Genomic DNA, 26,234 nt, shown 5'->3' on the forward strand with positions numbered 1-26,234 from the left:
AGAGGGGAGAGGGAGGTAGGAGAGGCGGGAAGGAGAGAGTGAGGAAGGAGGCAGGGAGAGGGAGACTTTTTGACTATATTTTTTAAGTCACATCATAAAATTCAGGGTGACAATAAATAATAATAAATTAATTAATATACTTTTAGATGGTTTCATAATTGAGTAAAACATGAGTGATCAGATCATTTCTGGTGTAAAGTTTATTCTCCTTCTGTAACAGAGCACAAAGCATTCTCCCATCACCACACACATTTAAACATATCCATATCATACATACACACTCATCACAGACCATAACACTCACATTACAGACCATCAAACTTGCATCACAGACCATCACACTCATCACTGACTATCACACTCGTCACTGACCATCACACACTCATCACTGACCATTACACACTCATCACTGACCATTACACTAACATGACAGACCATTACACTCACATCACTGACCAATAAACTCATCACTGACCATCACACTCACATCACTGACCATCACATTCACATCACTGACCATCACACTCATCACTGACAATCATACTCACATCACTGACAATCATACTCATCACTGACCATTACACTCACATCACTGACCATTGCACTCAGATCACTGACCATCACACTCATCACTGACCATAACACTCACATCACTGACCATCACACTCATCACTGACCATCACACTCACATTAATGACAATCACACTCACATCACTGACCATCACACACTTATCACTGACCATCACACTCACATTAATGACAATCATACTCACATCACTGACCATTACACTAACATCACTGACCATTACCGTCTCATCACTGACCATCACACTCACATCACTGACCATTACACTCACATCACTGACCATCACACTTACATCACTGACCATTACCCTCTCATCACTGACCATCACACTCTCGACCATCACACTCACATCAATGACCATCACACATTCATCAATGACAATCATACATCACATCACTGACCATCACACTCATCAGTGACCATCACATTCACATCACTGACCATCAAACTCATAACTGACCATTACCCTCTCATCACTGACCATCACACTCATCACTTACCATCACACTCACCTTACTGACCATCACACTCACATCACTGAGCATCACACTCATTACTGACCATTAAACTGGAATCACTGACCATCACACTCACATCACTGACCAAACGAGAGAAAAGGAGAAACATGTAAAGTTAAATATTTGAAATCTGAATGTGGAGTAAAAGAAGCTGTAGGTTTTTCAGCTCCAGACAGTATTTTCAGGTGTTAATCTACTGGAAATACAGATTTAATGCTGCAGGTTTAATTGGACTTCTGAGCTGCAATAAAAGTCACAAAAGCTTAATTCTACACTGAGGAATTTTTGTAGCTTGTTAGATATTAGATCATCTTCTCTTTCTTCATTATTCTGCCTCGTCACATTCACATTTATATCAACACATTTTTACATTTATTAGATATTAGAAACTAAAACAAAACAAAAGTCAATACAAAGTCATGATTATAAAAAAGATAAAAATTAAATCAACAATAATTTAAACTAACAAACAAAAATAAAAAATAAAACTATAAAGTTCCTCCTCAGAACATTTAATGCTGAACCTAAAAGCTCTGCTTCAGTCTCACTATTAGAGAATGTGTGTTACTGAGGAGCAGGTCATGTGACTCTCAGAGAGATGATCTTACCCCAGTATCTCCAGTTTACAGTGAGGATTCTCCAGTACAGCAGAGACACTTCACTCCTGAGTCTCCTACTTTATTCAGTCAGATTCAGTTCTCTCAGGTGTGAGGGGTTTGATCTCAGAGCTGAAGTGAGAGCAGCACAGCCTTCATCTGATACTTCACAATCCCACAGCCTGCAGATACACAATGTCACACACTTCAATCTCTCAGTTTCTATACATTACACATCCTTTGTGTGTTTTGAAATAAGTGGTGTGGAAGGATGGATGGATGTGTGCATGGATGGATGGATGGATGGATGGATGGATGGATGAAAGCAGAAATATAAACAATAAATTGTGTAAATGAGAGAATTCAAATAAATAAATTGAATATTGAAATAGTTTATTCAGTGACAAGAACCAGTCTGTTTCTTTTATGGAGTGTGTGTGTGTGTGTGTGTTTGTGTGTGTGTTAAAATAAAAGTGTGTGGGAGTGTGTCTGTGAGTGCACCTCGGATACCTCACCCCTCTAGGGCATACCACGGATATTCGTTTCTCTCTCTCTCGCTGCCATTTCTCCCTGCCAACCCAGCTGGCTTCCAGGCGTGTTTGTGTACCGTGAGTTGTTTCCCATATTAAAACTTAAGCAAACTGTACTCGGCTTCCGTCTCCGTTCTTCGCAGTATAAGAGAAAAACGGACCCAAGGACAGAGAGAGAAATAGCTCTACCGGCAACCTGACTCCATTTCGGATTTCCCCTGGAAGCTCCGTGCCGAGTGGGGTGGATTCCTACTGAACATAGGCAAGTATGTTGATTTGTATTCATCCCTATTCCCTACTGAACGAGGCAGAATTATGCCCTAAATCTCTCTCCTGTCTGGGGACCCTCCAGACAGTAAGTTGTGGAGCGCGACTAGAGGTGATATCGGCTTGTGTGCCAACTTTATCAGGCTTTTCACTGGGATGTTCGAAATGGTTACAGCAGATCTTTACTACAACCCCCTCGATTCTGAGCAGGCTCCGCTCCAGTGTTTCTCCGAACGCGCCGCTCTGCTCCAGTGTTTCTCCGGTCGCGCCACTCCACTCCAGTGTTTCTCCGAGCGCGCCGCTCCGCTCCAGTGTTTTTCCAAACACGCCGATCCACTCCTGTGCTCCGCCGAGGGCGGCGCTCCGCTCCTGTGCTCCTCCGAGGGCCCTGCTCCGCTTCAACGTTCCTCCGAGGGTGCCGCTCCGCTTCGGTGTTCCTCCGAGCGCTCCGCTCAGATCCAGTGTACCTCCAAGTGCGTCTCCCAGCTCCAGTGCACCTCCGAGCGTTGCTCTCAGCCCCAGTGAGTCTTCGAGCCCGGCCGTGAAAGAGATGTTGCACCACTGACCAGCCGCAAAAGGGACGTCGTACTGCTGCCTGGCCGCTAATGGGACGTCGTACCATTGTCTGGCCGCAAAAGGGACGGTGTACCGTCGCCAGGCCAAGGAAACGAAATCGTACCGACATAAATCGCCAAACCTTTCCGAATGTGCAGTCTTAGTTCCAATGTCTCTGAAAGTGATGTCTCGCCCGCAAGCTCCTTTGAAGACGACGTCTCATCCCCCAAGCTCCTCCGAATGCAGCGTCTCTCCCCCGAGCTCCTCAGAAGGCAACGTCTCGCCTCCAAGTCCCTCTGAAGGCAACGTTTCGCCTCCAATTCCCTCTGAAGGTGGGACCCAGACCCCCACGGTGGGTGTCGTTTGGATATCTCACCTTGCTGTGTGCTCATACTAGGACTGTGTGGACCTCGGATATTCGTCTCTCTCTCTCTCTTGATGCCATTTCTCCCAGCCAACCCAACTGGCTTCCAGTCGTGTTTATGTACCGTGAGATGTTTCCCATATTAAAACGTAAGCAAACTGTACTCCGGCTTCTGCCTCCATTCTTCGCAGCATAACAGAGAGTGTGTGTGTGTGTGTGTGTGTGAGCGAGAGAGGGACCCAGTGAACACGATCCCAAAAAAAGTCTACCAGCGTTGCTTATAATCTGGAAAGCAGACCAGAAGGAGGGTCTACACATATCAATCTGTGCCACAATGTTGTAGCAGCTAAATTGTTAATTATTAAAAAATCTCATCTAAAGGAAAGTTGTGGATGAATCCACTTCCATTTTTTAACCTACTCTCTAATTTTTTTTTAAGTAATCCAATTTTTCATCCTTTTTTCCAAGTTAACCCACCGTTAAGGTAATGGCCCCTTCTTAGCAGCAGATACATTTCCAAACTCTTAAATGATTTTTACTCAAGTATTTAAATCATTCTGCCGTATATGTGTTGTGTGTGAGAAGAGAGAGAGAGAGAGAGAGAGAGAGAGAGAGAGAGAGAGTGCGTGAGTAAGTGAGTGTGTGTGTGTGTGTGTGTGTGTGTGTGTGTGTGAAATAGAGAAAAACTGTTTCTCTCTGTGAACAAAAAGGACAGTCAGCTGTAATTTCAGGGTTTAAAAAAAGAAATAAAAGAGTTCACAGTGATAATACCATGTAAAATCCTCCACTGGAGCTCAGCAGCTCTTTTTGGTAATGGTGGTTTGTACAGTGCCTCCACTATGGTTTAAAATCAGCATTAAAACCCTGAACACTTGTCCATGGGGTGTCTACCCTCCCACTCAGCTTTATCTTATTCAAAACTCGTGAGGGGGCCCTCACACCCGTCGAGCTCAGGAGTGATGTTTATCTTGGGAAAGGGTTCATCCTCTGCAGGAAAAGCCTCTGTGTGTTGATTGACAACACGCAGGTACCTCAGTCTCATATGTGCTGCCAGGTCCTCTGCCCTCGACAAGTCTGACTCCGTGATGTTCACAAGCTCCTGGAGCACCGCGATTCTGGACAGTGCAGGAGCGGTCACACTGGAGATGTCCTGTTGCCCGCCATACACAAGAGGCTCCTCCAGTAACCAGTGTAGTGTTCGACAGCCGTTGTTCTGTTTTTTAAAAACGTTTCAGATTTCAAAAAGTCCACGGTAAAACATTGGTAATCCAGAAACCTCCAGCATTTTTGTGTCAATTAAAAACAAGGCTCCGTCCAGCCCCCGTCCTTTAACTTTGCGTAATAATCCACTGGCTGCTGCTCTCCATACTAAGTCTCTGGGTCCAGTGAGGAGTCTCTGGATAAATTGGAGGTGGAATTCTGCAGCTCTGCTGGACAGCTGGACCAGCCCTTGCCCTCCTTCCTTTTTTGGCAGATGAAGAACACTCTGAGGAATCCAGTGTAGTTTGTCCCAGAGGAAATCCACCAGCAGGGCCTGGATGTTCCCCGTGAGGTTTGGTGGAGGATCGAAACAGGCTAGCTTGTGCCGGAGGGACGACGTGGTGAGGTTGTTTATGACCAGTGTTCGCTCCCTGTAGGACATATTTGGGACCAACCGACTCCACCTGTTCAATCTGCCTTTCACATGCTCTACAAAACCTTCATTGTTCCCCAGGTAGACACCCAAGACACCCTCTTTTCCATGCTAAGCCTTCTGGCAGTGATGGTTGCCTGCCTCTGGCTTCACTTTTACCCCAGTTGACCTTGGCAGAAGATAAAATCTGAAAGTCTTTTAAAATGTCAGTTAAAAACTTTGCATCGTCTTGTGTGTTTGTCATGACTACCAAGTCATCTGCATAAGCTAAAAGGCATATTGTGGCATTAGCATTTGAAACATTAAAACCAAAGAGATGACTCCTTAACTTGTTTAAAAGAGGCTCAATCGCCAGAGAGAACAACATACCTTAGAGGGAACAGCCCTGCCTGATCTCTCTGTACACTCTAGAAGGAGCACATAAACCATTGTTGACCTTCAGTACACTCAATTTCATTGTACAACACCCTAATCATGGCTATGAAACCAGGGTTGAACCCAAAGCTTTACAGCAGCTTGCAGTCAGTGCACAGTAGTGACACTGAGCACCAGTTCATCAGCTGGGTCAGGTCTCACTTCTTTGGCAGTAGGTTGAAGACGGCTCTACTGCAGCTTGACGGGAGCTGGCCACCTTTCACACTCTCCCTTAAGACCTCCAGCACGTCCTGCCCTATAACTGCCCAGAATGCTTTAAAGAACTCAACAGGGAGACCATCTATTCCTGGCGCCCACCCATTCTTCATGCCTTGGAGAGCCTTTTTAAAGCTCAGACAGTGACAGCTCCTTGTCCAACTCTTTGGCCACTGACTCTGTGAGCTTAGGCAGGTCTTTAAGGAAGGTCTTTACCACCTCCTGTGACCCTGACCTTTCGCTGCTATACAGCTTTGAATTGAAGCTGACAGTCTGCTGGCGAATCTCAGAAGGCTCTAACACGAGATCCCCTGATTCTGTTTGCACAGCATGCATAAATCTTTTCTGTTCATTCATTTGCTCTAAACTGAAGAAGAACTTAGAAGGAGCAGCCATCTCAGTGACACTTTTAAAGCGTGAGTGAACCAGTGCCCCTGTACTGCAGTGTCCAATAGGTCGTTCATTTTGGCTTTTTTTGGTTTTGAGGGCTTCAATATGCTCTCGATTTCCTGTGGCCTCCAAACACTGGAGGTCCACTGTCTCTATCTCCAGAGCTGTTAGAGAACTGGCAATGTCTGTTGTGACATTAAGAGTGTACTGTTGACAGAAAACTTTAATTTGTGCCTTTGTCACATCCCACCGCCTGCTTTTTTCCCTGTCCCCTACCTCGCTTCTCAAGTCAAGAAGCTTTTCAGTTTTACAGAAACTGAAAACACAGGGCTAAGGACAAGTGTCCTCGCCACATAAAGTGCATGTGTGCAACCTGGTGCAAACAGTTCAAGAAAACACAATACAGTGCAAGACAACACAAAAAATAGCTCCGCCAGTAAACGTGTTGTGACAAGACAAAGTGAACAAAATTGGACAGTAGCCAAAATGTAAACAAACATTTTGTGCAAACAAGCAATATAGCAGCAGTTGAGAAAAGATGTGCAAAGAAAGCATTTAAAAAGTTTATGGTAATGAGCTGATGTAATGTGGGTGGTACTGAAGTCATGGATGTGCGAAGTGAGTCCGGGTTGTACAGTTCAGTCACACATTTGTGTGTGTGTGAGAGTTCAGTTCAGTTCAGTTCAGTTCAGTTCTTTGTTAAGAAGCCTGATGGCTTGAAGAGAGAAGCTGTTACACAGTCTGGATGTGGCGAACCGAATGCTATGGAACCGCTTCCCTGATGGTAGGAGAGTGAAAAGTGTGTGTGGCGGGTGTGTGTGGTCGTCCACAATGCTGTTGGCTATTCATTGATGTTCAGTGGAGGATAGTCGCTCTGTGCTCTCCTGAAGTCAACAACCATCTCTTTAGTTTTGTCAATGTTCAGACAGGTTGTTTGCTCCACACCAGGCTGTTAACCGTTGCACCTCCTCTCTGTATGCTGACTCATCGTTCTTGCTGATGAGACCCACCACGGTCGTGTCATCCTCGAACTTAATTATGTGATTCGTGCTGTGCATTGCTACAGAGTCGTAAGTCAGCAGAGTGAACAGCAGTGAACTGAGCACACAGCCCTGAGGGGCCCCAGTGCTCAGAGTGGTGGTGCTGGAGATGTTGTTTCCAATCCGGACTGACTGAGGTCTCCCAGTCAGCAAGTCCAGGATTGCGTACTGCATGGGGTCCAGCGTGGGTAGAAGCTGGGTCTTGATGTGCCTCATGACTAGCCTCTTGAAGCACTTCATCACGATGGGTGTGTGCACGACGGGATGGTAATCATTGAGGCAGGAGACAGTAGACTTCTCAGGATGGGAACAATGTTCGTCAAATTGAGGCACATGGGAACAATGGCGCTGCTCAGGGAGATGTTGAAGATGTCAGTGAAGACATCCGCTAGCTGTTGTGCACATTCCCTAAACACTCTGCCAGGAATGTTGTCTGGTCCAGCAGACTTATATGGGTTAACTCTGCATAGAGTTTTCATCACTTCAGCTGTGGATAGACAGAGCACCTGGTCACTGGGAGGACGGATGGTCTTCCTCGCCACCATGTTGTTGTGCACCTCGAACCGGGTGTAGAAGTCATTCAGCGCATCTGGGAGGTAAGCGTCACGGTCACAAGCAGGTGATGTTGTCTTGTAGTTCGTGATCACCTGGATGCCCTGCCACATGCGCCGGGTGTCTCCGCTGTCCTGGAAGTGGCTGTGGATTCTCTTGGCGTGTGCACGCTTTGCCTTTGTGATGGCATCTTGATTTAAGCAGCGCACGCACCTTGGCAGTCATGCAAGTCTTGTGGTTGGAGCGTGTAGTGATGGTCTTGGAGATGGTCACATCATCAATGCACTTGCCGATGTAGCTGGTCACTGTTGATGTGTACTTCTCCAAGAAATCGCCATTGGTTGCAACTTCCCTAAACATGTCCCAATCAGTGCATTGAAAGCAGTCCCGGAGAGCAGATTTGGATCCTGCTGGCCAGGTTCTCACCTGCTTTCGAGCTGGTTTTGAGCGCTTCCTTAGCATTAGTGCTAGGTGGTATGTACACTCCAAGCACAATAGTGGTGGTGAATTCGCGGGGTAAATAAAAAGGTCTACATCTCACAACTATAAACTCCAACAGTGATGAGCAGTAGGTATAAACAAGCACAGAGTTCTTACACCATTCTGTGTTAATGTGAACACACAGACCGCCGCCGCGAGTCTTACCGCACAGAGCTGCTTACATGGTGCCAGCGAGTTAAACTTTCAAAATGCCTTGCCCTCAAATGTGCCATGCTAAACACTCTCACTTACACACACACGTGCGCACAGGCAAACACACACAAAATTGTTCCTAGATGTTTAAAAGAATAATCTGCGAAAATTCACTTTGAAAAAAGCGGAAAAACGCCAACCGCTCTTGTGCTCTACCCACCCAACCTTCCCCCCATGTGTGTGTGTGTGTGTAAGTGAGTGAGTGAGTGAGTGAGTGAGTGAGTGAGTGTGTGTGTGTGTGTGTGTGTGTGGTCAATCAACACTAATTTAATCTAACAAACAAAACTAAAAAATAAAACTAAACTTCCTTCTCAGAACATTGATGCTGAACCTAAAAGCTCTGCTTCAGTCTCACTATTAGAGAATGTGTGTTACTGAGGAGCAGGTCATGTGATTCTCAGAGAGATGATCTTACCACAGTATCTCCAGTTTACAGTGAGGATTCTCCAGTACAGCAGAGAGAAACTTCACTCCTAAGTCTCCTACTTTATTCTCAGTCAGATCCAGATCTCTCAGGTGTGAGGGGTTTGATCTCAGAGCTGTAGCGAGAGCAGCACAGCCTTCATCTGATACTCCACACTGCTCCAACCTGAAGATACACAATGACACACACTTCACTCTCTTGGTTTCCACACATTACACATCATTTGTGTGTTTTGAAATGAGTGGTGTGGATGAATGGATGGATGGATGGATGGATGGATGGATGGATGATAGCAGAAATATAAACAATAGATTGTGTAAATGAGAGAATTCAGATAAATAAACTAAATATTAAAACAGTTTATTCAGTGACAAGAACAAGTCTGTTTCTTTCATGCAGTGTGTGTGTGTGTGTGTGTGTGTGTGTGTGTGTGTGTTTGAGTGTGTGTGTGTGTGTGTGTGTGTGTGTGTGTGTGTGTGTGTGAAAAGAGAGAGTGTGTGTTTGTGTATGTGATAGTGTGTGTGTGTGTGTGTGTGTGTGTCTGAGAAAGAGAGAGAGAGAGAGAGAGAGAGAGAGTGTGTGTGTGTGTGTGTGTGTGTAAGAGAGAGAGAGAGACTTGACTTTTATACTCCTTTATTTAACATAATACTCAGCAGAAGTCATGGATGGTATCATGTCTTAGGACATAAAAGTTAAATAAATAGATAAATAGTAAAATATAATGGATGAAGTAATAAATGAATAACATTAAATAGACATCAATAAAACAAGACAATGATAGCTAAAAGATGGGGGTTGGTGTTATAGTTTAGCCGAGCTCTAGTGCAAAGTATAATTATTTTTCTTTTAAGGAACAAAGAGCTTCTCCACAACACCACACAGCCTCAAACATTTTCAGATCCCCCATACTCTTGTAACAGTTAAAATCAACAACAATCCTGGATTTTGTAAGCCTGGAGAAGATTTTAATGGCATCACAGTCAGTGTTTTGAGCCATTTAGTTTTTTCTGCTCAGGTATATTGCGATTTTTGCTTGAACAAAAATAAAATGAATCAACTGACACATAAACCTGTTTCTCCTGACGTTTTTAAATCCCAGAATTAAAGTCAAATTAACAGAACTTAAAATATCTTTTGAAAACTCAAAAAGTGACTGTAATCTAAAGCAATGTATAAAATCATGAAAAACAGTCTCTCTCTGTTAACATAATGCACAGTCTTTTAAAACAACAGGGTTTAAAACAGAAATAAGAGAGTTTACAGAGGTCTCTCTCTCTTCAGCATCCGTCTGTCTTCGAAAGACAACGGTGTAGCTTCCAGTTTGGGTGTCCTCTCTGCATCTTCACTAGTGGCTGAAAAGTCAGATCCTGGAGTGACAGTCTCTTTTGCACTTGCTGCAGGTAAATGCTGATGCTTGCTGAGGCTCTTGTTGGTTTGCCTTTCTCCTGGCTCGCTTAGCGGCGAGGTTTGTGTTTCTCACCTCCTCGGCTTTCTGAGCACCCTCTCTGACAGCAAGACGCCAGGCTGGGCAGTCGTCAGCACAGCTCTCCCAGTTGTTTACATTGATGTTGGCCTTCTTCATGTCATGTTCTTCTTTTTGCAGACATCTTTGTATCGCAGACGTGGCCGTTCGGTCAGTCGTGCACCTTCTGCTAGCTCGCCGTACAGCAGGTCCTTGGGTATGCGGCCTGGGTCCATTCTCCTAACATGGCCGAGCCGGCAAAGGCACCTCTCGCTGAGAATGGAGAACATGCTGTTCATGCCGGTGCGTTCTAGAACCTCTGTGTTGGGTACTTTGTCCTGCCACTGGAATGCGCAGAATGCACCGCAGGCATCTCAGGTGGAAGCTGTTGAGTTTTCTCTCGTGACTCGCGTAGGCGGTCCATGCCTCGCTGCTGTAGAGGAGTTTGCTGAGCACGCAGGCCTGGTAGACACGCAGTTTGGTCTTCTCAGTGAGGTTGAGGTTGTTCCAAACCCTCTGGTTCAGTCTGCCCATAACTGCTGATGCTTTGGCAATCCGTCCGTTCACATCAGTATCAACGGAGAGCAAGTTAGAGATGGTGGACCCAAGGTATGTGTAGTTCTCAACAACTTCCAAGTTGTACCACTCGATGGCAATGGTGAGAGGGGAGTCTGCATCCTGCACCATTACGTTAGTCTTTTTCAGACTGATGGTCAGTCCGAACTCCTTGCAGGCATGGATGAGGCGACATACCAGTTTCTGCAGTCCATCTTCCGTGTGTGATGTCAAGGCTGATTCATCGGCAAAGAGCAATTCACGGATGAGGACCTCTTTGACTTTGGTCTTAGCACGGAGATGGACGATGTTGAATAGCTTGCCGTCAGTCCTGGTGTGGATGTACATGCCCTCGCTGCAGTCCTTGAAGGCGTACTGGAGGAGCATGGAGAAGAAGATGGAAAAAAGCGTTGGCCGGCTCGGAAACCACACTGGGACTCTGGGTAGACGCGGGAAGCTAGGGTCTGCAAGCGTGCCAGAGCGACGTGGGCTAAAGCCTTTCCAACGATGCTGAGGATGAATATGCCTCGGTAGTCGTTGCAGTCACTGCGGTCTCCTTTGTTCTTGTACAAAGTGACAATGTTTGCATCTCGCATGTCCTGGGGGATGTGTCCTTGTCCCCAGCAGAGGCAGAGGAGTTCGTGCAGGGGTTGAAGTAGTGCTTTTTTCCCGATCCTAAGGACTTCAGGCGGGATGCCGTCACTCCCAGGGGCCTTCCTACAAGCGAGGCAGTCAATAGCTTTTCTGAGCTCTTCCAGGGTGGGTGGTGTGTCTAGTTCCTTCATGACTGGCAGGTCTGGGATGGCGTCTAAGGCAGTGTCGGTGACGACATTTTGGGTTGCATACAGCTCAAGATACTGCTCAACCCAGCGCTGCAGCTGTTTTCCCTGGTCTTTGATGACTTCGCTAGTCTTGGACTTGAGTGGGACAATCTTGGAGGTGGGTGGGCCTGTTGCCTTCTTGATACCCTTGTACATGCCCCTTACATCCCCGGTTTCGGCTGCTATCTGTATACTGGTGCAGAGGTTCAGCCAGTAGGTGTTAGCGCAGTGGTGAGCGGTCTGCTGTGCATTTTTCCTGCCAGTCCTGAGGGCTTGTAATGTACCAGGGCTAGGCGCAGCCTTGTAAGCCAGGAGGGCTTTCCTCTTTGCCTCAGTCATGTGCTCCATCTCCTCCCAGTTGGCCTCATATCAGTCGGTGTTTTTGCTCTCCTTCTTCCCGTAGGCAGTAATGGCTGAGTTGTACACAGCATTTCAGAGGTGGGACCACTTGGAGTCGATGGTGTCATCAGGTGTCTCTTTGGTGAGAGCCTCATGAAGCTTGCAGATGAACTGCTGTGTCTTTTCTGGGTTGCTTGTACAGCAGGAGTTGATGCGTGGGCGACCCTTCTTCTTGGCGTGGTGCAGTTTCTTGGGTATTATTCGTACCTTGCTGGCCACAAGGGAGTGGTGTGTGTCGCAGTCGGCACTGTGGTAGCTGCGGGTGAGAAGGACGCTGGCTAGTTCCACACACCTGTTGATGACGAGATCTAGCTGGTGCCGCAGGCAGGAACGAGGGTGTCTCCATGACACCTGGTGGAGCTCTAGTGTAAAATCCTCCACTGGAGGTCGGCAGCTTTTTTAGGTAATGGTGGTTTGTACAGTGCCCTTCACTCTGGTTTAATATCATTGTTAAAACCAAAAACATTTCTCCACTGGGTGTCCACAAACCCACTCAGTTTTTTCTTGTTTAAAACTTTAACACAGGCCCTGTAGAGCAGCTTCCGAGTCACTGTTTAAAGTTCATCTCCCCTTCTCCCCTGTACTCCAGGAGGAGGCCACCACACTCGTCCAGGTCAGGAGCGATGTCCAGCTGGGGAAAGAGTTCCTCCTCTGCAGGACCGCTATTGCCCAATTTACAGTCCTTCAGCTGAACATGCTCCTCTGCTGTAAGTTTAGACCTCCATCGGTGTAGGAGCTGGTTAGCGATGCGCAGGAAACGTAGTCCTATACATGCAGCCACGTCCTCCCCTCATGACAGGTCTGTCCCTGCGACGTTCACCAGCTCCTGGAGTGTGACGATCCTTGAGGAGATCAAGGTGGTTGCACTGGAGATGTCCAGCCGACTCCCGTTGACCAGGGGCTCCTCCAGCAGCCAGTGTAGTGTTCTGCAGCCCTTTATCCTTTTCTTAAAAAAGTCCATATTTTTAAAAGTCCGTGTTAAAAGACTGGTAATCCAGTAACATTCCAACTTGTGTCCATTAAAAACTAAATACTGTCCAGCCCCGGCCCTCCTGCCATGTGCAAAAGTCCACTGGCTGATGTCCTCCATACTAAGTTCCTGGGCACGGTTAAGAGTCTCTGGATAAACTGGAGGTGAAAGGCCGCTGTCCTGCTGGCGAGATGGACTAGCCCTTGCCCCTTCCTCCTTGGGCAGATGGAGGACATCCTGTAGGACATCCTTGAAACCAGCCACTGCCACCTGCTTAGTCTGCCCTTGATCTGCTCTAAAGTGCCTTCCCAGTTTTTATTTAAAAACTCCTCACTCCCCAGGTAGACACCCAAGTACTTAAAACCTCCTTTTTCCACACCAAACCTCCTGGGAGTGTCGGCTCCCCACCTCTCCAACTAAAACTGCTTTGCAGACATGCAGGTCTTTCAGCCGAGCAGGGCTTCTTTGAGATGGGTACATCACTAGTGGACTTCTGGTCTACAGACTGAGTTTAGGGCTCACGCTCCCTAGGCCCTGGTGCAGCAGCAGTTGCGGGGTTTTCAGCTGCAGGCTGAGCTGAAGCCACAGGTGGAATGACTCGAGTGGTCACCGGACACTGGTGTTCATGTTGGAGGTGGAGAAAATATTGTCATGTCCCAAAACATTTCCAACCGCTAACACTCACTATCCTACACTCACACATACACACACACTCCTTTAGACTCACCCCACTAACACACACTCCTCTACACAAACACACACACACACACACACACACACTTCTTTACACTCTCTCTCTCTCTCGCTCTCTCTCTCACACACACACACACACACACACACACACACACACTAACTTGTTCCTAGATGTTTAAAGAAATAATTTCGGAAAAAAAAAAGCGAGAAAACACAGAAAATGGGAACACGCCAACCACTCTCATGCTCTACACGCCACACCCACCCTTCCCCCATGCATGCGCAAATAGAGAGAGTGTGAGCGTGTGTGTGTGTGTGTGTGTGTGTGTGTGTGTGTGTGTGTGAAAAGAGAGTGTGTGTGTGTGTGTGTGTGTGTGTGTGTGTGTGTGGTCAATCAACACTAATTTAATCTAACAAACAAAACAAAAAAATAAAACTTAACTTCCTCCTCAGAACATTGATGCTAAACCTAAAAGCTCTGCTTCAGTCTCACTATTAGAGAATGTGTGTTACTGAGGAGCAGGTCATGTGACTCTCAGAGAGATAATCTTACCTCAGTATCTCCAGTTTACAGTGAGGATTCTCCAGTACAGCAGAGAGACACTTCACTCCTGAGTCTCCTACATTATTCCTAGACAGATCCAGTTCTTTTAGGTGTGAGGGGTTTGATCTCAGAGCTGAAGCGAGAGCAGCACAGCCTTCATCTGATACTCCACAATACACCAACCTGCAGATACACAATGACACAAACTTCACTCTCTCAGTTTCTACAAATTACACATCCTTTGTGTTTTCCCTCGTTCCTGCAGTGTTGGTGTAAGAACCAGTCACAGACACTCATGGAAGTCCTCGTCTAGACAGTCATGTAGTGCCAGTTGCCTGACTACAGAATGGACAGATTTCATTTCTGTAAAATAAGTTGCAGCAGATTTCTCCAGGACTTACAAAGTAAATCAAAAATATATAATTTATCAATGAAAATAAATGAATTTAAAGATGATTTAATGGAGATAAATATTTGTACTGCACTTTGATTAATCTCAGACTGTTGACACAAGAAATCTGCAGTAAATGACCAGTAGGTGACAGTGTATGGTGTATTACAGCTCATTTTGACAGCAGTAGTCACAAAATAAATGTGTAGGAAAAAACAGAACTAAATGTGGGATTTTTTACTCTTAGAAGAGCTTAAACATTTGCAGGTAAATAAAGAAGTTGTAAAAGAAGATGAGATGAAGGAGAGCAGCAGCACAAACACACGTCGCTCTGAGAAACAGAGAATGGAACTGGGAAGTCCAGAGCAATGCAAGCTGACACACACTTCATCATTCTGCAAACGGAGCAGAGGGGAATCTCTGACAATGAAGAATAATATGGTAAGACGTCTAGAAACAGGTTGAAAAAGCAATGATGATGATTTGAAGATGATGTGTGTGTTATGGTGGACCGTCTCCCTTCTCTTGTCCAATCACAAGATAATATTAAACCTGACCAATGATTATTGCTGTGATTGAGATTCCTGTCATTATGTGTACAAGAGGTGTAAAGGTATTGCTGCTTTCTGTTCAAAGTCATGAATCAGGTTCCTTCTCTCTGTTGAACTGGATTTTTATTCACACATGGATCTAATTCTCAGTGCATTAATGATTAGTGGAAGTGAGAAGTTTCATTACTGATAGATTTGTTCTGGATGTTGTACTGCTACAGCAAATTTCACCTGAAAAACAACACTGTATACAACAATTCACTGCAGCTTTTAGTGAGTTCTTGTGTCTCTCAGAGAGATGATCTTACCTCAGACCTTTCACTTTATACTCAGGATTCTCGAGTAGAGCAGAGAGACGCTTCACTCCTGAGTCTTCTAGTTTACTTCCAGACAGATTCAGTGTATTGACAGTCAGATGCAGTTCTCTCAGACTGGAGGTTTCTGAGTTGAGCACTGAGGTCAGAGCTTTTCCACTTCTCTTTGTAATTTTACTGCATCTGATACTAAAGGAAATAAAAAGTAATGAACAGAAATCCAAAAGATCAAAAAGTTTTTAAAGATTTACTGCACCGTCTCACTTTCAACAACACAATGATTAAATGGTGGAATAATAAAAATTGACAGTTTGAGATGTTCAGATTTGGCTTGGCAAGAGATTCAGCTGAGAAACATCATCACCAGTGTTGTAACACAGTTACTTTTGACAGTAACTAATACTGTAATACGTTACTTTTTAAATAAATTAACTCTGTTACCGTATGGTGCGTTGTGCGTTACTTTTTTAAATTATTAATTTTGGCTGAAGTGTAGACTACCGCCTAACCTGTTTACACCAGCGACGCATTGTAGGATTGGTTAATGAACCACTGTAAACAGGAAGCAGACATGCTGTGGATTCCTCCAGATCCTGGGCTGATGTCAGTAACACAAACACCAGAGCAGACCACTGTGAAGGAGAAAGTTCACTTTGTGCTCCAGATTTCAGATACTGCTGGATTTCCTCCACTAGAGAATCATCACCCAGTTAATTCAGACAGTGGAACAGATTGATGGATTTCTCTGTAGGAAGATCTTCACTGATCTTCTTCTTGATGTACTGAACTGTTTTCTCTTTGTTCTGGGAGCTACTTCCTGTCTGTGTTACTAAGGAATGTAGACGTTTCTGATTGGGCTCGGGTGAGAGACCCAAAAGAAAGCGGAGGAAAAGATCCAGATGTTCAGTCTGACTTTTCAAAGCCTGATCTACAGCACACATGTGAACATCTGAAAGTGTTTAATAGTACTGATTCTGTTTAAGAACAATTCTCTGTTCCTTCATGAAGGTCAGGTGCACATACAGAGCTGCGAGATGTTCCTGAATGCTCAGATGGAACTCTGGAACGGAGCGGTGCGCTCAGAGGAACTGAAGGTGCCGACGTGGAGATCTGCCGTTGTTATCCATTGTCATAAATTAGCACTTTCCAAGTTTGTAGAATTCTAGTGTTATATTTATATTAAGTTTGTAATCTTGCGTAACAGTGTAGATTTATTCATTACTAGAGACTCAAAGCACTTTTGTACATTGCTCTGGATAAGGGTGTCTGCTAAATGCCACAAATGTAAATGCAAATGTAAATGTAAAACCCAGGAGTTTTTAATGAAATCGGCATATGAGCCAAAATCGCCTACTTACTGGATCTAGAAAGAGCTTCTCCAGACAGGAGGGAAATGCAGAACGCGATTTTGGCTCGTTCTGTGGGAAATTGGGAACAATTTATCTCCACGTACTTTCCGACGCTCTGTAGGAATCCACTCCACTTGGTCATCTCACCGGAGAAGCGAGTCAGGAATTTCCTCATGCTCTCGGAGTGGCGCGGTGCAGCTGCGCTTGTTTGATCAGGCGCCGGCAAGCATGATTGGCGAGAAGCGGCAGCGAGCTTCTGGGTAAAACCCGAAGCAGAATTTGCCTGACGAACTATCGGGGCAGGGCAATTCCTCTTTCGGTACTGGTCGGACCTTCTGTCAGGGTGCGGACCACGAGCGGAGTATCTCTATCATGTTTATTTGGAGTGCCATAAAGTGAAGCCGTTTTTTGTTTTTTTTGTTTCCCATATATGGGGCACTAAATTCCTTTCATTCCAATAAAAAGAGCTATTGGTTTTGAGCGAGAAAATAAAAGTTCTCCATGTACAATCCGGCAGTTTATTTTTTATTAGTGTTTAAAGTGAGCAATAGTTCCTTCATCGCGTAATCATATTTTGATCATGAGTGATTGAATGAATCCAAGATGTCTGCACCCTTGTTGTCAACATCGAGTAGCGAAGAAGAGGAAATTGCGGTCAGACCTCGTTCTAAACTCCGTAAAAAGGATTATAAACAATGCTATATGCATCTCGTGTCCATAAAGAAAGAAGAAACTAAGAGTTTTTACACACAAATAATGGAATACATACAGAAATAGCGTCAAACGATGGCTTGGTTTGCATGGTGAGAACCAGAGAATAGCAGAAACATACAAACATTGTCTAGAAATTACATTTTAAAATGTTCCCGAAGAAGCTGGGTTTCATTCCACTTGCTACAGGCGTTTCATTGACAAAAAGCGCCTGGATGCGGCAGAGAAACGTGTCATACAGCATCCTGAATCAACAAAATCTGTTGTGCCACTCGAACTGTACAATCTAATTTCCTGGATTATTGGTGCAACTAAGGAACCAACACTGGCCCATTATGTTGATATTACAGATGATTTGAACCTAAAAGTGATATCTTTTTGTCAAGACATTGTGTATCTTGCATCTAAGGGCTGGAGGCAGACACCCAAATCATTTTGTCTTGGTCCAACTATTCGCCATTTAACTGGTTCATCACAGATTGTGTCACTTCTAAATAGACTAGGACATTGTGCATCATGGGACACAGTTATCAGTCTAGACAGTATTCTTGCCCAACTAGTAGAGGGCAGAGACAAAATACCAAAGGGGTTTTCAAAGAAGGTTCCTACAATACTTGTGTGGGACAATATTGACTTTGGGGAGGAGACATTATCAGGTCATGGAACTACTCACCACTCAAATGGTATTATGCTTCAAAGTTCTGTAGTTCAACCTGTGTCAACAACAAACAGACAACCACTACAAAAGGGAGTTTCCTCATTCAAAACACCCCCTTGCCTCCCTATCGAACAGTACCATCAGTCTAAAAAGCAAGGACCACAGAACTTGTTTCATCATGAATGTGTTCCATTACGGGTAGACACATACAGGTTGCTGCACAAACTGAACTGGCATATGTTTTTTTAAATGCCATAGATGCTAAAAGATGCACAATCCCAAGCTGGACAGGTTTCCTTACATTGCTTTAAGGTGATGGCACTCTGCAAAAGTCACCACTATATTATCTTCCAGTCCTTGGGGCTTCACCAACAGAGATGTCAACAGTAAACACAATTCAGAAGCAAAGTGTCCAAATTGCTGATCAGCTAGAATTGGACCATATAGTGTTTTTGACCAAGCTATGTATGCCAAAGCTCAGCAAATCCGCTGGAAAGACAATTACTTTACTCAGCGTATAGTGATTAGACTAGGTGAATTTCACACATGCATGTCCTACCTGAGCATTCTAGTAAAACGGTTTGGAGATGCAGAACTGCAAGACATTCTCATTGAGTCTGTAGTTGTTGCCCCAGGATCCATTAGTGGAGTGATCAGTGGTCATCACTACAACCGCAGCATGAGGGCACACAAACTTCTAAATGAGAGTCTGCAACACATTAGATTTCTCACCTTCTTAGACTCTTCGCCATCAGAGGAGAGAAATAAGTGTATGGATGTCATTCATGAGATCAAATGTCCATTCCAGGACAGAATCATGGATGTTCTGTGTGCAAATGAAAAATTGTATGAAATGTGTTCAAAATATGTAGTTTGTAAAAAGAAGAAGTACAGAAAACCCAACGTTTGCCTTCTGGAGTTCATACATCGACATAGTACAGATACTCCTTTTGTTTGTGAGAGCAACACAAAAATCAGACTGGCAGCTTCACCTGTCAACAGTGTACTTGATGATGCCGGGGTTTTTTGCTTACGATCGTGTAAATTATGCTTGGTATTTACCTTCATACTGGCTGGAAATGGTCAGTTTGCCTCTCACACATCCTTCTTGCCACAGTGAGCATAATGTTAAAGGCCAGTGGACTGTCCAACGTCAAAGTGTCCATGGATGTGCCTCAATTGCTTGTGACCAGGCCATTGAACAAACATGCAACAGAGATTCCAAGACAAAGGGTGGTTGGACAGGGATAACACAGAATCGAGCTGCTGTATATCGCTGGATATTGTCTCAACGTAAAAGGGCTGCCATAGCAAGACAATGTGAGGCAATGGCAGGTAAAACTTCCGATATAAGGAAACCTTAAAGACCTTGACAGCACACGAATTCATGCTGATGAAAAGGCTGTGACCAGAATAATTTTCACCCTAGATTGCATGCTGAATCCATTTGACATCATGAGGGATTTGCTCACAACTCTGGAAAAAGGGGGAAAATGCTGTCAGAGAGTTTATGGACCAAAGACTGATATCACAATCAGTTGATGTATTTGCTCCCATCAAAACACAAAACTGAAGACCTTCAGTGACCAAGCAAAGATAAAGACAAAATATCCTTTAGCCAGTGCTGATGGTTTACTTGCTAAAACAAATCAGCTCTTATGGATTTATTGGAAACCAAAGGTGGAGAATGTTCAGTTGACAAAGTTCCAGCAGATGGCACTATTCTCTTTGATGGTCATTCAAGCCCTTCGGTCCATACCAAGTAACTTTGGAGAGCTCGCCGACACCATACTGCAGTACATAGTCAAGCTTGCTTTGAAGCACAACTGTACACGGATTGACTTTGTGATTGACCAGTATCCGGAAATGAGTATTAAAAATCTAGAACGTTCACGTAGAGCTGCTGGTGGTACACAACTGGTGAAAATTTATAGATGTGATCAGAAGACACCAACACAATGGAAAAAGTCAGATGGAACAAACAAAGAGGCACTGGCAGAATTTCTCTATCTTGCGTGGCAAGATGCTGATCTTACCACTGTGGGCAAGGACTTAAGCTTGTACATAGCACATGGAGACCTGTGTCACTGTGTGACTGTAATGCACTGTATACAAACTCTCAGGGCTGTTAAAGATCTGAAATGTGATCGTGAGGAATGTGACACCAGGTTGTTTTTACATTCACAACATGCTGCCAAAAAAACATCAAACTGTAGTCATCAAGTCAAGAGTCAGGTCAAGTAGCTTTTATTGTCATTTCAACCATATATAGCTGATGCAGTACACAGTGAAATGAAACAACGTTCCTCCAAAACCCAGGTGCTACATACAACAACATAAAACAACAGTCACAGAACAGAAAAACACAGGGCCAGGATATAAGATCCTCGCCACATAAAGTGCATGTGTGCAACTGGTGCAAACAGTGCAAAAGACAACACAAGACAGTGCAGACAACACAGGACAGTGCAGGACAATACACAATACACAAAATATAAAAATAAAAACAACAATAGCTCTGCCAGTAAAACCTGTTGTGACAGAATAAGGTGCACAGTAGCAGAAAAATGTAAACAGAGAAATGTAAACAGAATTGTGCAATTCTACAATAGCAGAAAAATATAACAGAATTGTGCAATTTAACAATAGCAGCAATCAAAATTAACTGAACAGTGACCAAAGGATTGGACAGAATATTGTGCAAAAAGAGCAAGTCCAGAAAGATCAGCAACAAACGGCATGTAAACATTTTGCGATAATGAAAGGTGAATTTTGCTGAAACCTGGGTGTCCGAAGTGTATGTGTGTTGAGTCCGGTTGTACAGATTAGTCACTCAGTTGTGTGTAAGTGTGTGTATTGTGTGTGTGTGTGTGAGAGAAAGTTCAGTTCAGATGTTTGTTGAGGAGCCTGATGGCTTGCGGGAAAAAACTGTTGCACAGTCTTGATGTGACGGCCGAATGCTTGGAACCGTTTCCTGATGGTAGGAGGTAAAGTGTGTGTGATGGGTGTGTGTGGTCATCCACAATGCTGTGTGCTTTGCGGATGCAGCGTGTGGTGTAAATGTCCATGATAGAGGAGAGAGACTCAGATGATCTTCTCAGCTGTCCTCACTATCCTCTGTAGGGTCTTGCGATCCAAGATGGTGCAGTTCCCGAACCAGGCAGTGATGCAGCTGCTTAAGATGCTCTTAAAGGGTCCTCTGTAGAACATGGTAAGGATGGGGGGAGGGAGATGAGCTTTCTTAGCCTTTTCAGGAAGTAGAGACACTGCTGGGCTTTCTTGGTGATGGAGCTGGTGTTAAGTGACCAGGTGAGGTTGTCCACCAGATGAACACCAAGGAATTTGGTGCTCATGACGATCTCCACAGAAGATCCATCGATATCAGTGGAGAATGGTCACTCTGTGTTCTCCTGAAGTCAACAACCATCTCTTTCGTTTTGTCGCTTTATGTGCCTCATAACGAGCCTCTCGAAGCACTTCATCATGATGGGTGTGAGTGCAACGGGACGATAGTCATTGAGGCAGGAGACAGAAGACTTCTTCGGCACAGGAATGATGGTCTTCGTCTTGAGGCACGTAGGAACAGTGGCGCTGCTCAGGGAGATGTTGAAGATGTCAATGAAGACATCTGCTAGTTGTTCTGCACATTCCCTGAGCACTCTGCCAGGAATGTTGTCAGGTCCAGCAGACTTCCGTGGATTAACTCTGCATAGAGTTTTCCTCACTTCAGCTGTGGTTAGACAGAGCACCTGGTCACTGGGAGGAGGGATAGTCTTCCTCGCCACCACGTTGTTCTGCACCTCGACGGGGCGTAGAAGTCGTTCAGCGCATCTGGAAGGGAGGCGTCACGGTCACAAGCAGGTGATGTGGTCTTGTAATTTGTGATCGCCTGGATGCCCTGCCACATGCACCGGGTGTCTCCGCTGTCCTGGAAGTGGCCATGGATTCTCTTAGCGTGTGGCCGCCCTCTCTGATGGCACGGACAGTTTGGCCCTTGCTGTTTTTAAAACCGACTTGTCCCCTGCTCTGAAGGCAGAGTCTCTTGTTTTTAGCAGCGCACGCACCTTGGTGGTCATCCATTTCTTCTGGTTGGAGCGTGTAGTGATGGTCTTGGAGATAGTCACGTCATCAATGCACTTGCCGATGTAGCTGGTCACTGTTGACATGTACTCCTCCAAGTTGATGAAATTGCCATTGGTTGCAGCTTCCCTGAACATGTCCCAGTCAGTGCATTCAAAACAGTCCTGAAGAGCAGACATGGATCCTACTGGCCAGGTTCTCATTTGTTTTTGAGCTGGTCTTGAATGCCTGCTGAGTGGTCTGTATGCTGGGATCAACATAACAGAGATGTGGTCTGAGTACCTGAGGTGGGGGTGGGGCTTCGCCCGGTATGCGCCCTGGATGTTTGTGTAAACAACATCCATGCGTGTTTTCTCCTCTGGTTGCAAAGTCCACATTCTGATAGAATTTGGGAAGCACAGTCCTGAGATTTGCGTGATTAAAATCTCCGGCGACTATAAATAATCCGTCAGGGTGTGTGTTTGAAGTTCGCTAATGGTCCCGTAGAGCACACTGAGCGCTTCCTTAGCATTAGCGCTAGGTGGTATTTATACTCCGAGCACAATAGCGGTGGTGAATTCCAGGGGTAAATAAAAACGTCTACATCTCACAACAATAAACTCCAGCAGCGATGAGCAGTGGGTGGAAACAAGCACAGAGTTCTTACACCATTCCGTGTTGATGTAAACACACAGACCGCCGCCGCGAGTCTTACCGCACAGAGCTGCATTTCTGTCGGCACGAAACGCGACTAGCCCGTCCAGCTTGATGGCGGCGGCTAGGGTTAGTGCGGGCCGGCTAGGGTTAGCTTTTAGCCTAGCATTAGCACCCGCTCGCTTTCCGCATTTCTGCTTCCTCGCGCAGCGCTTCCGATTCCCCCTCCTCCGTCCGTCCGGCGCAGGCGATTCCGAGGTCTGAAGGCCTGGTTCTCGAAGCACGCCGAGGTCACGTAGTTTCTGCTGCAGGTCATCATTTATGGTGTTGTTTGGGTTGTTTCTGAGTTCTTTTAGGGTTTTGCGGTTGTACACAGGGACACCGGTTGCTCCAATGTCCATGTGTTGTGTAGGGCAGGCTACAAAATGAAGTTAGCACCTTTTTGGGTCCGGAGCGGCCGCTGCGAGCTACTGCCACGCCGCCATCTTGGATCCAATCAAGAGCCCTGATACTGATGTGGTAGTGATTGCTTTAGGTCTGCAGCCAGATTTACCATGTAGGTTGTATCTTTTCACAGGGGTTGGCAACAAAACGAGGATCATTGATTTGGCTAAAGTATCATCAGCTCTTGGCACCAGTGTGTGTTTGGCTCTTATTGGGATCCATACCTTTTCAGGTTGTGACTCTACAAGTGCCTTTTATGGCAAAGGCAAAAGAAAGGCATTTTCTGTTGCTTGTGAGAAAGAGGAATACCTGAATGCATTTACAAATCTGGGTAAAAGTTTTAACCTGGACCAGTCTACCTTTTTCATACTTTGCAAATATGTGTGCCACCTCTATGGCCAGCCATTTGCCGAAAATGTGAATGGTGCAAGATACAAAGCATTCTGCATGGCATCATCGGCTTTGCCAGAACTATCCATGCCCCCGACAAGTGATGCCCGGCACCAGCACTGCAAAAGGGCAAACTTCCAAGCAGCCATAATGAGACATTATCTGAAAGGTATAATGTGTGCCCCTTCACCCATTGGCAATGAATGGCACCTCGAGGATGGGGAGTTAACAGTGACCTGGATGACTAGAAATCCTGCCCCTGAAAGTGTTTTGCAGGTAGTCCACTGCAGTTGCAAGCAAGGCAAATGTGAGACTGGAAGATGTTTCTGTATGTCTGCAAGACTTTATTGTACTTATTTTTGTCGGTGCCAAAAATGTGCCAATGTTTCAAAGGAAACGGAGGAAAGAGCTAAATGGGATGACGGCTCTGATGATGATACTTATGAGTAAAGATGTGCTGTGCATTATCTTAAGCTTATTTTTAGTTGTAATGAATCTGTTGTGAAATTGTTCATTTTTGGCATTATTCATAATTAATGGGGAGGGGGGGTCACATTTTGAGTGATTTCAGAAAACTTGGGACATAGTGTGCTGCTTGTTTATGTTTCTGTGATTACACAGTGCCCACTGAAAAAATTGGTGTATAATACATCACAGTTTTGCTAAAATTACAATGTGTATGTTTAATTGCGCTTGGTGCCAATCCATAAAGTTAAAGCATATTTCCTACAAATTGGCAGTCTTGAGTAAGGTCGGTGTCAGTAGCCATTGAGTAGGTCTGCCACGAGTAAGATGGAAATGAGAGCTTATATGGGAAATTGGTAACGAGAGACATCTGTCGTTAATGCTGGGAGCAACAGAACGAGGCAGCGTGACAGCTACCGAGGGGGGTGTGGCAGGTGGATCCCTGACAAAATGAATGTGGAGGAAAAAACAGAACTAAATGTGGGATTTTTTACTCTTAGAAGAGCTTAAACATTTGCAGTTCAATAAAGAAGTTGTAAAAGAAGATGAAATGAATGAGAGCAACAGCACAAAGACATGTTGCTCTGAGAAACAGAGAATGGCAAGTCCAGAGCAATGCAAGCTGGCACAAACTTCACCATTCTGCAAACAGAGCAGAGGGAATCTCTGACAATGAAGAATAATATGGTAAGACGTCTAGAAACAGGTTATAAAAGCAATGATGATGATTTGAAGATGATGTGTGTGTTATGGTGGACCGTCTCCCTTCTCTTGTCCAATCACAAGATAATATTAAATCTGACCAATGATTATTGCTGTGATTGAGATTCCTGTCATTATGTGTACAGGAGGTGTAAAGGTATTGCTGCTTTCTGTTCAAAGTCATGAATCAGGTTCTTTCTCTCTGTTAAACTGGAGTTTTATTCACACATGGATCTAATTCTCAGTGCATTAATGATTAGTGGAAGTGAGAAGTTTCATTACTGATAGATTTGTTCTGGATGTTGTACTGCTACAGCAAATTTCACCTGAAAACAACACTGTATACAACAATTCACTGCAGCTTTTAGTGAGTTCTTGTGTCTCTCAGAGAGATGATCTTACCTCAGATCTTTCACTTTACACTCAGGATTCTCCAGTAGAGCAGAGAGACGCTTCACTCCTGAGTCTTCTAGTTTATTCTCAGACAGATTCAGTGTATTGACAGTCAGATGCAGTTCTCTCAGACTGGAGGTTTCTGAGTTGAGCACTGAGGTCAGAGCTTCTCCACTTCTCCTGTAATTTCACTGCATCTGATACTGAAGGAAATAAAAGATAATGAACAGAAATGCAGAAGATCAAACAAGTTCTCAAAGCTTCACTGCAGCGTCTCACTTTCAACATCACACACATCAGTTGAACACAATGATTAAATGGTGGAATAATAAGAATTGACAGTCGGAGATGTTCAGATTTGGCTTGGCGAGAGTTTCAGCTGAGGAACATCATCACACACGTTGTATAAACATGGAGGATGAGATCCGGGAATCCAAATGGGAAAGTAAGAGAGTCTGATCTAAAAGGTTTCTAAGAGGAGAAAGGAAAAGTCTAAAGAGTCCTGCAGAGTTCGATTCATCTGAACAGCTCAGACCTTTGATTTGTTCTCAACACTGTAACAGTAGAACAATTTCATTCAGCTTCACTTACATTGCTTTTCTGGATGCTGCAATCACAGGCATCACTCTCACAAGAATCTCATCTCTGATCTTATCTGGAGTGATGTATTTATTCAGGTCAAATTCCTCCAGATCCTGTGCTGATGTCAGTAACACAAACACCAGAGCAGACCACTGTGAAGGAGAAAGTTCACTTTGTGCTCCAGATTTCAGATACTGCTGGATTTCCTCCACTAGAGAATCATCACCCAGTTCATTCAGACAGTGGAACAGATTGATGGATTTCTCTGCAGGAAGATCTTCACTGATCTTCTTCTTGATGTACTGAACTGTTTCCTCTTTGTTCTGGGAGCTACTTCCTGTCTGTGTTA

At 44.8% G+C, this 26,234-nt stretch overlaps 1 protein-coding gene and 1 long non-coding RNA gene across 2 annotated transcripts in view; both read right to left on the reverse strand.

Moving 5' to 3' along the window:
- Positions 1-5,808: 5,808 nt before the first annotated feature.
- LOC124377358 (NACHT, LRR and PYD domains-containing protein 12-like) overlaps positions 5,809-26,234 on the reverse strand; it is a 578,147-nt gene continuing 557,721 nt past the window's right edge. Inside the window, 3 exon segments of the mRNA XM_046836794.1 lie at positions 5,809-6,276; positions 8,787-8,943; positions 14,232-14,405. Coding sequence (XP_046692750.1) covers positions 5,809-6,276; positions 8,787-8,943; positions 14,232-14,405 — 799 coding nt within the window.
- LOC124376925 lies at positions 15,553-25,500 on the reverse strand. Its single transcript, XR_006924010.1, has 2 exons — positions 25,313-25,500; positions 15,553-15,667 (listed from the first exon to the last, which is right to left on the reverse strand). It is a non-coding gene; the product is annotated as an uncharacterized LOC124376925 (long non-coding RNA).

Source organism: Silurus meridionalis, chromosome 23 (assembly GCF_014805685.1).
Source record: "Silurus meridionalis isolate SWU-2019-XX chromosome 23, ASM1480568v1, whole genome shotgun sequence".
NCBI classification, from domain to species: Eukaryota; Metazoa; Chordata; class Actinopteri; order Siluriformes; family Siluridae; genus Silurus; species Silurus meridionalis.